The sequence below is a fragment of the Vanessa cardui genome, chromosome 18 (assembly GCF_905220365.1).
Source record: "Vanessa cardui chromosome 18, ilVanCard2.1, whole genome shotgun sequence".
Classification (NCBI taxonomy): Eukaryota; Metazoa; Arthropoda; class Insecta; order Lepidoptera; family Nymphalidae; genus Vanessa; species Vanessa cardui.
The window spans coordinates 3,730,110-3,744,122 of NC_061140.1; the positions used below are offsets into that span (position 1 = coordinate 3,730,110).

The window sequence follows — 14,013 nt, forward strand, 5'->3', positions numbered from 1 at the left end:
ACGAGTAGGAATATCAGTGCGCCAACCCAATACGAGGGCAAATGTTTTAGCAAGAGAATAATCCCACTGAATATTAATACTGAAGAGAATTTTATAGGGAAGGATTTTAAAATAAAAATAATTGAAATTATTACAACTATATATTCTCTTACAATTATAACAAAATAATTATATTAAAATAATTTATGTTTCTTACGTAATACATTAAAGCTGCTACATATTAAATAAATCAATAAAATATCTCGTGACCAGTCGATTTATCACTTTTTTCATTAAATTTAAACATCTTAATTTATAAATGTTCGTAAATAAGATCTTTTAGTGACTATTTCAATATAAGAAATAAAACAAAAAACCATAAGAAGACCCTCAAGAAGATTTTAGTTTCAAACTAAAATAGGAGTCTAACCTATAAAAATACAATCAAGGGTCCTTTATTATAAAAAAAAAAACGATGAAATTTATGAAACAAAGCTAGTAAATAAAATTAATTTTTAGAGATCAAATTAACACCTTAAAATATATTGATCTTGGTACATACATAGAGAATATGATATAAAATTAATATGTAAATACTAAGTAGATTTGTTTAAAAAAAAAAGAGAAATGTTATATAATAGATATATAATAAGTTGGTATGAATTGTTCTATATTTAAATATGTTTTTTATCAAAGTATCAAGTTAGCATAAATTTCTAAAACTTATGATTATGTAAAATATGTAACTTCTAACAAATCTTTGAACGCACTTGTGATACAATAATAACTATATGTGTTATGAAATATTTAATAAAAATGCATCTTACTTTTATCATATCCAGTAGAAAGACTTAGAAATCATTCATCAGTATTCCTATATTAACAATCACCTATAAACGTCATTACACGGAATTTTAATTCTAATGTGTTCTATGTTTGACCCGTGGGTAAAAAAAAATACAATGGACCTCTCCACTCTTGGCCCCTTTTCGGCTCCACTATGATTTTATTTAAAGGTGAATACTCAAATAAGAAAATTGAATTGCACTTAATGTCAAATTTTATCATTTCTATTTCAGGCTACTTGTGAATCTTACAAATGTAAAGATTACAAATGTATCTGCCTATGTGTTATTCATATAGTATTTTTTTCTGAACATAACATAACTGTTCTAATAATGATATTTTTATAAACAATATTTGTTTAGAAAGACGTTTCAAACAAGGTAGACAAGCAAATAATTGGATTCCGTATAAAAGCTGTTTCTCGAAACTTAACAATGTTATCATTGTCAGGCAAGATTCTCTATATTAACGACATTCATAGTCTTATTTTTGTTTCGATAATTTTTCAATTACGAAAAATATTTCAATGCTCCGTGTTGTCATTTTTTTTAATTTCACTTGAAAAATAAACCACATGTCTGAACAAAAGTTAGTTCCGCTACTTGTCGCAAGGCCGCGTCCGCTCACTGCGACGCGACGCGCGACAGCCGCGACTTGTCGAAGGAGCAAATGGCGCTCAGCAGAGCCCCGCGTGAGGACGCCGCTGTCGACAACAATACACACTTATAGATCAAACAATACAGTACCACTCTGATCCTTATAGAGATTTATTATGAATGCATGTTAGGTGTGGCGGTGCGGTGCGTTTTGGCTGAGCAACAGTTTTTTTTTTTTCACACAGGGAAAATCTTCATAGATACCTTGCCGTAAACCAGTTTAAAAATATGAAATATTGGGGATAGTGGAAAAAAATCATTACCAGTCGTAATCGAATATGAAGTCAAGTTTGGGTCATTGCAAAAATAGAAGACATGTATTTGTATAAAATATATCATGGATTGAACAATCTATAGTAGGGATGAAAAGGGAATGGAATGGAGCGCATGATAGTCACGGTACCGGCGGGCGGCGCGGGCGCGGGCGGCGAGGGCGGCGACGGCGGCGACGGCGACGACGCCGTGCTCACGTCCGCCAGCGACGAGCTCGACTTCCACAGGCTCTCGCGTCTCCGCTGCCACACGGACCACACACTTACGATAAATTTCTATTTTCGCACACAGTTATGATAAATTCCCATTTTTCCAAACGTTTATGAGCTTACCGCTTTTCTCTTTTGCTTTTTCATTTCCTCCTCAGAGTTGAGTATTTCCTGTATTCTCACTTCCCTTTTCGCATTTCGAACCTGAAATACAATATATTGTTTCAATTTGAAAAAAAAAATATACCATACATTTAAGATTATTCCCGTTTCCGAGCACGAGATTAATCATTTTTAAACTACGCACTTGACAACTCATGCTTCCCAGATGTGAGCCCCAGGCTTCGACTAAGGTACGGGACGGTTCTACCGTATTACAGTACCACTCAGTCCTTCTTATAAGAGTAAAACACAGGATCGGTACCGATTTCTGTCCGCGCCGAAGCCGCTCCTCGGCGGCTCGCCGCGCCGCCCGCAGCTGGTCCTTGAGCTGCAGCGGGAACTTGAGGTGCGCGCGGCCCGCGCCCGCGTGCGCGCGCGAGAAGAACGGCAGCGCCAGCAGCGCGCCCAGCGCCGCCGGCCCGCGCCGCGCCGCCGCGCCCGACACGCACGCGCGCAGCACCGCCTCTGCGCACGCGTGCCCCACTCATTACACACAAACCAACACCTCGCTGCGCACCCCTCTTTCCCATTGGCCATTTTGGTCGCTGCGTCTCGCACAAACCAACACCTCGCTACGTCTCGGCCAAAGTGACAAAATTCGGCCCAGGGCCCAGCCATCGCTGAGGGTATCTTCAAATCGAATAAAAACAATTGCATATTTTTAAAATAAAGATTCTGACTTTCATATAAGTGCAGAACCTACAAAGATCGAAATAAAATAGTAAAGTATCTCAACAAAGTAACGTATTTGATCTCAAAATAAGGAACAATTAAAGTTTATTTGTCTATTCTAATAAAACAGTGTTTTTCAAAGTCATAGGGGTCCCTTTATCTTATTATGCCCAGGGTGTCCAATAGGTTAAATACGGGCCTGGCTAGCTGCAGTATTTCTAATAGGAATGACCAAGAACATTCCACACATTCTTCCGTCATCCTTGTATCCTGGCCCATAAAACACGAACCATGTATATATATAGTGTTTAGGCATATCCTACATGAGCGTGTGCCCTTAAGCACATTATGAGTATCCGGTGTTAAATGATCAATTGCAATATTATAAAATATAAATAGAGTAAAAAGTATTTCTACCCAAATCATGTGAGATTCCCTCTGGATATGTGTCACAGTAGTACGTTTCGAGTGGGGCTGCAAACGCCATTTCGTACAATGTCCTTCCAAAACAATAGACATCTACCGCTTCTGCGGAGTACGTTCGCTTCAGCTCCAGCAAAAACGGCCGGTAGAGACTCGGCACGCCCATTAGGGAGTTCTCTACGTCCATTAAGACAGCCGTTTGGTTTTCTATTGCTATGTTTCCAGGATGGACGTTTCCTAGAAATCATTTAAAGTACGTATCGTTATTATGAAACAATCGAAAGTCGAAAACTGAAGAACACAATCATGGAATATTAGATGATGCCGTATTTACTACATTAATCAATACGTTTGAAGATGGTACGCATCCTAACGGTATAATATCGTAAGTCGTTTTCAAAACTAATTCACGGGCATAGCCAGTACATATAAATGTTAGACATTATTTGGCAATTTCCTGTTTATTATGAATTAATCAATGCTAAATAAGCGCGTACGTTCAAGGTCATGTTATTGTCATCTCTGAACACAAATATAGAAAATTTTTCAGAAAAGCATCAAACATTCATAAGTAAAACCGGCATTATTGAAAACTATCGACCCACTCCGGCTTCGCACGATGCTGATATTAAATATAGTGCAGAATGTCTAACAATGTTCACAGTTATTCAGTCGTTTTATATTGTGCATGTATTTTACATATAAACTTTCCTCTTGAATCAATCTATCTATAAAAAACTAAGCTTACACAGGGACAGACAACGGGTATGTGACTTTGCTTTACACTTCTTAATGATAATAGTGCAAAATTTAAATAAAAAGATACAAACAATTTAATTTCTGAAAAATAATAAAGCAATGAGCTCACCATGACACAATTCCTTGTCGTGCAAAAACTTCAACGCTTGTAAAATTTGATATCCGTAGTGCGATATTTGTCCATTCGTAAAAGGTTTCCTAACCTTTGGATTTCCATATTTAGCTAAATAATTCTTATTGTACTCAGTCCCATATAATAAATCTCTAATGCTTCCATTCTCGTGAATTTTTCTAACTACGTACGCACCCGTTTCTAATGTATGCATCGCTAATACATTGTCTATGTAGGGATGCTAAAAATGTTAATGATTTTTAGTATTGAACAACCTGCAACTGCAATTATTATTTGTTTTGTCTATCCATTAACTTAAATCTTCTTTTTCGTAAAATAAAATTATTACGTCTATAATCTACTATAAAATATTTACGTCTATACTTTGAAACTCAACGTTATATTTAGTATATAATGTTTACAAATGTTCAAGTACGAAGCAATAAAAAAGATTTTAATTTGGTAGAGAAAACGTGTAATGAAACGAAAGGTGAAGTGATGAGGAGGAACATTTAAAAATTAACTTAATCGTTATTAAACCTCCTTTTGTTTATATGCTTCAGTGAGACCACCTTTTTATAATAATTGTTTTATCTACTGTAGATACTAAAATTAAGACCAAAAATTTAATAATCGTGAACATTTTAGAATTGTTCTATAGATATAACTTATTGGTTGCAAAAAAAAATTCAATAAACTGATTCCAACGTGTCTAATGACCTTTAATAATTCATTCTTTAAAAATAATTAAAATATTTATCTAATAATATTATAAGAATATTATTAGTATTTACTATTTTTATATTATTAAAAATAAAATATACTAATTTAAATGAATAATAATAAATATTGAATTAATAATTATAAAATTTCTCACAGATATATTCTGCAAACTCTTGAAAGCTAATTGTAAGTCTTTACTATGTAAAGTACAGTCGGGGCCATAATTCTGCCATGATAGCATACAGTTCATTTGACTCTCTGACTCGTTGACCTGAAAATGATAAAAACAAATAATAAAACTATTTATATAATTTAAAAATACGATTGCAAAAAGTTTAATACAATATGATAATTAAAAAAAGATTGACTCAATTTCATACTCCAGATTAATGTTAAGACAATTAATGACATTTTGATGTTATTGTAAGCAAATGAGTTTGCATAACAATAACACTGAGATATCGCACGTGACATTTGCGAAATAATCTGTGCCCGGCACAAATAAAATAGGAAACAAAAAAACTGAGATATTAAAACTAGTAATAGTGTAGGAGCTGTAGCATGAGTATCTTCTGTAAAATATACTGATATTAAGATGCTATATCAAATTAAGAGAAATTTTAATATAAGTGAATATTTACTTGATTGAATGATTTTGATTTTTATTTTTTTATATATGTACTGCATACTATTTAAAAAATATGCTACGAAAGAAAAACTGTTGATCGATAAGTGTGCGTCCTGAGCATCATGCATGTAGAATGCATAGCATATGCAATTGATCAGTCAGCCGTTTTCCTGTTTAAATGTTGAACCATAATTGTTTTTCGTACACGTACGCGTCTTATTACGACGAACGGCGCGGTCGTTCAAAAGTAAAGCAAGACCTAGTGACGTAATTATCTTTTTATTTCAGGTCAAAATTGTCTACAACATATGTGTATAACTGCTAACTACCAAATATTAATAATAGCATTTCTTTTTACATATTCATAGCCTTAAAGAAAACCTGCCATTTGACTTGTGGCTTTTTTACATTATATTCTTTGAATTTGACCTTGTAATTGCTTATTACCTAAATATACTATCTCACTAGATCATCCCATCTCTACTCTTAAACAAATCAAGTTAAAAAAAAAATCCATAAGTCTTTGAACTTACTAAAAAATAATGTTTCCTTATTCTCCATCCAATATCTGTTAATGGACCTTTTAATTCAAACTGACCATCCCCTCTTAAAGCTATAGAAATAGTCTGGAGAGCCTGTTCTGTGGACAAATTAAAATAAACCAAAACATGATCAGTATGGTAATATCAAAGTTAATTCATATATGTAGTGCTATAACCAAAGTTTTTCATGGCCAAACAGCATCATAAATTTAATTTATTATTTATATTTATATATTCTGCAGAGCCTGTTAAATAATCATATTTAAATGAAGTAAAATATGTAAATATAATCATCAACTAATATATTTGAAGCTATGAGCAATGTTTTTGATGATCGAAATTTTCTTTTATTGAATTGCACACCATTCTTGTGTGTCTATAATATTATAATTTAATCTACATTGTCATAATATAAAATATACAAACATTTGTCAAGTACTTGATAAGATACAATAATGCATTTCTAATAATAATCAAATACATTTGGTTATTGGTATAGTTTTTGAATTTAAATCATTTTTCTTGAAATTAAACTGTTAAATATCCTAATAAGATGTTTTTAAATATAATAATTTGTTAATACATACCATTAATGGATAATGGATAATTGTTAGGGTCCAAAAAACTTCTTACTTGTAATGATAAAGATAGCACTTGGTGTTTCAGGACTTCATTTATATAATTCTAAAAAAAAACAAACAAGAAGGTTTAATAGTAATATATGTATGTGATTCTATTATATTTGAAAACCAATTTAAAAGAATACTCATAACATTATTGTGAAGCATCTTTTTTATCCCTTCTATATGTGTAAGTAGAACTTTAAAAAAAATACCTGCAATGCCACTTGTCGCTCAGCCACAAAGGATGGTTGCATATTTCCAATAAGTTTTTTAGGTGGAATAGGAAGGTCAATGTTAGCCTGCAGTAGGCTGACATGCAAAGAAGCAAAGTCTCTGTAACGACGTGACACAGTCCATCTATTCTCCTTATTCTGCCCTCGCTGCACACGCAATATATATTCCTATAATTCAATTAAATATTAAACACACAAATGTAGTCGCTTTTCCCTATAACAATTATGAATAAAACTTACGGTATGATTATTGATATTTTGCGCATTTTCTAAAACACATTCAAGCCTTTCGGTGTCATCAATTTGCACTTTGGTTTGCGAAGATCTCTCGAAAATAGCCATCACAATTTATAAAGCTTAAAATTATTTATTAGAATCACACAGTAAGCTACAAACATTTTGTTATCGCTTTTAATTGTCAAACGTTTTGATCATTGAAGTCGGCTGACTTTTCCCAGCTGACAAAATAAGACAATTGAAATAGAACAGATAATATTAATAACTATACAGTGATTTATATAAAAGAAGACATAGATAAATTAGTTTTATTAATAATAAATATTATTCATATATTTATACTTTTATTATTATATATATGTTTGATAAGATCGTTTATTTTATTTTAGATAAGAAAATAAATATTATTTAAAGTTAAGACAAATAATTTAAGTATGTGCCGAAGATGCTCTCTTTTGTCGTTTGTTTTTAATTACAAACGTAATAATTTTAGTAATTTAATAAGCCGGAGGGACAAAATTAAAATATTTGAGTAAGAATAATTGGCGATAAGTTCGACATCCTGTAAGATAGTTCAGAAACAATTAAATATGCTATTAATTAATTTTAACCAAATTATTTTATGTGTATCATTAAAATTAAGTAAAAAGATTTTGAAAAATAACATTTCGAATTTGAAAAATTATTTAATATACGTATTTTTGTTTAACATGTTTAAATTATGTAATGGTAACTATTTTTCTAAACGAAAGCTGCAGTACTATTCGACCACAGACAAGGATCGATTGTGTCATTTCCTGTAATATCGCAACGAGTCGCGAGCGGAGTGTTACACGGTTCTTCAGTCTACCATTGAAATTAAATATTTGTTAAAAATGTCGCTGATCTCCGCTCGTTTGGCCTCCTCGGTGGCCAGGCGCTTGCCTAATGCTGCCACCCAGGTATTTATTTCATTTTAAGTACATTTTATCTAAAAAATATATACATTCCGGTTACTATGTTCACCGCAATGTCGGCCCCATATATTCGTATATTTCATGAAATTGCTATTAATTAAGTTATACGTAATCTTACATTCTAATATGTAAGGAATTAAAAATCATTTTAAATAAGCGTCAATAAATTATAAGATACTTATCATATTCAGAAAATTGTGTTATGTAATATAGCCCGAATCAATTTATGTCAAAAGCATGTCCATTTTCCACTTTAGTGTATTAATTTTAGTTTCAAATTTGTGGCGTTAATCGCAAATAGGATTTTAGTTCAGCGAAATGTTATCCTTATTAGTTAATTTCAAATATTCGATGGTAGGTGTCGAAGGTCGCTGTGCCCGCCGTGTCGGTGGCTTCCCGCAAGCTCCATGTCTCGTGCACACAACGGGCTGCCGAAATCTCCACAATCTTGGAGGAGAGAATCCTCGGTGCCGCACCCAAGGTTAGTATACATGTTATATAAACTATGTAGCACTTTATCAATTTGAAGTAGATTCTTGTTAAGGTTATATTAGAAAAATATATTTTGTAACAAATATTATTATATATGATATGTTAAATCAAAAAAAAAAAACATAAAAATGTAAATGAAGTTTGAAAAATATTAATTTGATAAAAAAAAACAATGATTTGTTAAATGATACCTATTTATTGTTTTACTATAAATTATTGTAAATTCAAGAACAAAGTGATTTTTTTAAAATGAAAAAATATTTGTCACAGGAATTGGTAAATTAATGAAAATGAAAATAATTTTTATTTAGTTTAAACATATTGTAATCTCTACTCTATAAATATTTGATTTAACTCTCCAGGCCGATTTGGAAGAGACTGGCCGTGTGATGAGCATCGGAGACGGTATTGCCCGTGTGTATGGTCTTAAGAACATTCAGGCTGAAGAGATGGTGGAATTCTCTTCTGGTTTAAAGGTTTGTTTCGTTGCTCATATTGTATAGTATAATTGTATTCTATAATGATAACAGAAACCCAACTTGTAAGTTGAGATCTCTTATTTAATGGATAATTGTAAAAAAATATTTTCAAATAATTTTTTTTTTTGAGGTGTTCAAATTATGACATCTATTTAAAACATAAATATTTATGTACTTAAATTGAAATTTTGTGAAAATATTTATTGTACTTATATTTCAATATTTCTTTTCATAAATAAATTTATTAGATATAGAATTTAAGGTAAACATTATTAAACTCTTATGTAATCTTATTAGGGTATGGCCCTCAACTTGGAGGCTGACAACGTTGGTGTGGTAGTGTTCGGTAACGACAAGCTGATCAAGGAAGGCGACATTGTAAAACGTACTGGTGCCATCGTAGACGTCCCCGTCGGCGAACAGCTGCTCGGTCGCGTAGTAGATGCTCTCGGAAACGCCATTGACGGCAAAGGACCCATTGACACCAAGGGACGTATGCGTGTCGGTATCAAGGCTCCTGGTATCATCCCCCGTGTGTCTGTGCGCGAGCCTATGCAGACTGGTAAGATGTTACATAATTAGTCTAAATTGACCCCACCTTCTGTTTCTTAAAGTCATCCATAAATAATCAAAATCATTATGTAAAATATGCATTATAAGACCATATTGATTTTGATTGTACTGACAATAGTGAGAAAACTTGGAAATTATTAACTTGAATCACAATATGTAAAATAGGTATTTCAGAAAAATTTTAAAAATCACATAATTCTGAAAGAAAAAACATCTTAAATATAGTAAAATTTATTGTCTTACTAATAATATTTTAACATGAGCTGTTTCAGTGAAAATGTAAATTCAGCTCATTGGTGAAATGCTTACAGAGTTCATGGTAAATGGTCACCTGCCATAGAAAAATAAATTAACTAATCTTTACATTGAAAATTAACCAAGTTACCCAAGTCACCATGTCCTCATTAACTATTTGAATTAACTAGTTTAGTAATCTTTTTTTCATAAACACCTTTACTTATACCATTCATCCAATAGGTTTTATATTCCTTTAAAATGACTACTATAATTGTGATCTCACATAAATTAATACTAATATTGTGATTATTTATTAAGTATTAGGTAAGATGGTGGCTAAAAAATGAATAAACCTCATACAGTTATATTTCCCATTCAGGTATTAAGGCCGTGGACTCCCTAGTACCCATTGGTCGTGGACAGCGTGAGCTGATCATTGGTGACCGTCAGACCGGTAAAACTGCTTTGGCTATTGACACCATCATCAACCAACAGCGTTTCAACAAGGGTGAAGACGAGAAGAAGAAGCTTTACTGCATCTATGTTGCCATCGGTCAGAAGAGGTCTACTGTTGCACAGATTGTCAAGAGGCTGACTGATGCTGGTAAAATTATATTGTGTTAATTTATGTTTCTATAAGAAAATGAATTACATTTGTATACTTAAATTTTAATGCTTTCAAAGGTGCCATCAACTACACAATCATCGTGTCTGCTACCGCGTCTGACGCCGCGCCTCTGCAGTACTTGGCACCTTACTCTGGCTGCGCCATGGGAGAGTTCTTCCGTGACAACGGCAAGCACGCACTTATCATCTACGACGATCTTTCCAAACAGGCCGTCGCCTACCGTCAGGTAATAATAATCTTATAATTACTGGACTTGGTTTCAATAATGAATTTATTGAATTTAGGAATTTTTATACACATCCACTATTATTATTGATAGATGTCTCTGCTGCTGCGTCGTCCCCCCGGTCGTGAGGCCTACCCTGGTGATGTGTTCTACCTCCACTCCCGTCTGCTTGAGCGTGCCGCCAAGATGTATGTATTTATTAATAGAAAATACAAGAACATGGCTAAAACATTTTATTGTGTAAATCAATTTTCTTTGAATTCAGTGCTTCATTTTAAAAAAAAAGAAAATAGCTTAAGTTTGATTTGAGAATATACAAAGGTACCAATTATATTAAACAAATTTTGCATTAATGTTAATGAGCCTTAATTTACTTTTTGTTAATATTCACACTTTCGGCACTTCAGTAATTCTATAGTGTAGTCAAATTACAAAATTAAAAATATTTAAATTAAAACACAAAATCATTGTAACTCTTAATTATACAAATTCTTTCTGAATTCTTTAGGTCAGACAAAATGGGCGGTGGTTCTTTGACTGCCCTCCCTGTCATCGAGACTCAGGCTGGTGACGTATCTGCTTACATTCCCACCAACGTAATCTCCATCACTGATGGCCAGATCTTCTTGGAAACTGAGCTGTTCTACAAAGGTATCCGACCAGCCATCAACGTCGGTCTGTCTGTATCCCGTGTAGGATCTGCTGCCCAGACCAAGGCCATGAAACAGGTTCGAAAGAAATACATAATATTTATGTGTAATTGAATGCTTAAATTACATTTTTGAAACAAAAATCTTTTTGCTATTCTATCTTTGAACCAACAGTGTAAATTTTACAGAATCACTTATGGGAAATATAAACAATTTTAAGAAGTAAATAAAATATGAATTAATTGAGTAGCATAGTAGCATTGTTCATTTATATATATATTTGCTGGTTATTCATAATTTTACTTCAATTAATACTCATTGAGTAGAAACATGAAGAGACTCATGACATCTAGAAAAGCAAAATTAAATAAATTATAACCTATATTAATACTTTCTTTATCACTCAGGTTGCTGGATCCATGAAGCTGGAGTTGGCTCAGTACCGTGAGGTAGCTGCCTTCGCCCAGTTCGGTTCAGATTTGGATGCCGCTACTCAGCAACTGCTTAACCGTGGTATGCGTCTTACTGAGCTGCTCAAACAAGGACAGTATGTGCCCATGGCCATTGAGGAACAGGTAATTAAAATTTTTATAAATATAATACTGATTGTCACTGCTGGATAAAAGTATGAGACAACTTGTAAAATCTCTAATAATTTGTGATTTATAACTAAAAAATGGTTATAATGCTAAAGTAGCAGTGTAACTGTGATATAACTGTTTTCTTAAACAGAAAAATCTTAATGTGCAATCACCATCCAACTTACATTGTCCAAGACTTTTTAACTTGATTTAAGGTTGCCATGCTTGGGAATACCGAGAAATATTAGCTTTTAATTGTGAAGATAATTTCATTGTTGCTAGCAAGTAAAATAGAATCTTCACCAAAGTCAACAAACCCCAATCTAAACCACATAAGCTAAACACAGTGAAGACACCTCAGAAATGCTAAGCTAATTAGTCCCTTGGTTTTATAAAACCCTGAGAAATGACACTGAAGGTTTGGTTTGAGTTAAAACCATGAAAATTCTTGTACATTTCATATTTTACATTCATTAAGTCTCTACAGCAACAATATTTATTTTCCAACAAGATAATAAACAAAGGCACAGTCCCAAATTGTGCAGTGTATATTCAAATTCCAAAATGGACAGGCTTACAAACATAATTGTAACTACCTCAAAGCCTGGATGAAGAATGTATGAATACAAAGTCCTTCCTTCCAAGAGGAAAATATAGCAAATTTCAATAATATTCTGTATGAGGCAATAAAAAGTTTCCTTTTGGAGGAAGAGTTTTTGATGAAAAGACAATTTAAAATATATATATATTTTCCAACAATAGATATTTCCAGCATTATTTGAAGTATGACTATGTGTAAATGGCTACTTTATTTGAAAACTAATCACCTTGCTTTTTACACATAAATTACTTTGAGATTGACTTCATTTGGTACTTTAGTTAAGGTGGTTCAAACTTATATCAAGCAGTAGTGTATTTAGGTCTTATATAAGAAAATCAATTTCTGGTTTTGATCATAATATTTGCAAATGCATAATGCTTATTATATTTAATGAAATTTAGTAGTATTTTCTAGAATATTCTTATATATGTATAAGATACATTCTGTTTTCTTTTTATATCATACTACTAAATCTTAGAATAACCTAAACAAATTCAATAAAACTTAAAATTCAATTTTACTTACAGGTTGCCATCATCTACTGTGGTGTCCGTGGACACCTCGACAAACTGGACCCCTCCAAGATCACGGCTTTCGAGAAGGAATTCACCCAGCACATCAAGACCAGCCACCAGGGCCTGCTCAGCACAATCGCCAAGGATGGTCAAATCACACCTGAATCCGATGCGTCATTGAAGAAGATTGTCACTGACTTCCTTGCTACTTTCACAGCGCAGTAAAGTAAAGCCTAGTTACGACGAACTTGCTTTAAGATTGTACAAAGTTATCCAATCAAAAAGAAATCCTGTATTGTACAATCTTAAGACAAGAAAGAATCAGTAAAATATTAAGTGACCATCAAAGGAAGCATTCAAATCTATTAAAAGCTTTATGCTTCAATCAGTGGTCTAGTAGTGATCATTCATATGGACTGTATTGAATGTGAATACAATCATGGAATGTATTTATCTTTTGGAGTCAGCAGTGGTTATATATAAATAAAACTATTATTTATTTGAGCCTTTTATTTTCCATTATCATTACATTAATAAATATTAACTAAGTGTATCTAGGCATAGTATTCAACCAAATAAGACGGAAAGAAATATTATTCTATATTATATAATAACGTTACATAATAAGTAAAAATAAATATCCTTACATAATCTAAATATTCGTTGTATAAATAAACATAATTTTACCTTAGAATTTATCCTTAGCAATCTGGTAGTATGTACTTACCAAAATATATTTAAAGCCTTTAGTGTTAGTTAAGTGGCTACAATTTGGCCACAAATCAAAAATTTTTAATTATTCTGTTCAGTCAGTTCAGAATTATAAGATTGAAGTATTAGGTTGGGGAAAAAGTCTTTTCGCATATAGTATGTATGAACTTGTAATAAAATCTCTTTGGCCATCCATTTGTATCTGGCTGGTTTTGGTATCATTAAAAAGTTTTAATTTTAAAGAAGGCACTTCCAAATTCGAATTAGGAATTTGTGTAATTTTCATT

The 14,013-nt window shown here is 32.5% G+C and overlaps 2 protein-coding genes across 2 annotated transcripts; one reads left to right on the top strand and one right to left on the bottom strand.

Moving 5' to 3' along the window:
* Nucleotides 1-125: 125 nt before the first annotated feature.
* On the bottom strand, nt 126-7,302 carry LOC124537458 (PX domain-containing protein kinase-like protein). Its single transcript, XM_047114312.1, has 11 exons — nt 7,081-7,302; nt 6,820-7,008; nt 6,572-6,668; nt 5,976-6,082; nt 4,969-5,085; nt 4,089-4,332; nt 3,215-3,457; nt 2,388-2,590; nt 2,087-2,167; nt 1,885-1,996; nt 126-1,528 (listed from the first exon to the last, which is right to left on the bottom strand). The coding sequence occupies exons 1-11, from the start codon at nt 7,180-7,182 to the stop codon at nt 1,449-1,451; spliced, it is 1,575 nt and encodes a 524-aa protein (XP_046970268.1). The 5' UTR covers nt 7,183-7,302; the 3' UTR covers nt 126-1,448.
* Nucleotides 7,303-7,834: 532 nt separating this feature from the next.
* On the top strand, nt 7,835-13,514 carry LOC124537239 (ATP synthase subunit alpha, mitochondrial). The gene is made up of 10 exons (XM_047114012.1): nt 7,835-8,018; nt 8,392-8,514; nt 8,888-9,001; nt 9,302-9,566; nt 10,194-10,418; nt 10,499-10,668; nt 10,762-10,856; nt 11,177-11,396; nt 11,726-11,893; nt 13,028-13,514. The coding sequence occupies exons 1-10, from the start codon at nt 7,953-7,955 to the stop codon at nt 13,238-13,240; spliced, it is 1,659 nt and encodes a 552-aa protein (XP_046969968.1). The 5' UTR covers nt 7,835-7,952; the 3' UTR covers nt 13,241-13,514.
* The last annotated feature ends 499 nt before the right edge of the window (nt 13,515-14,013 follow it).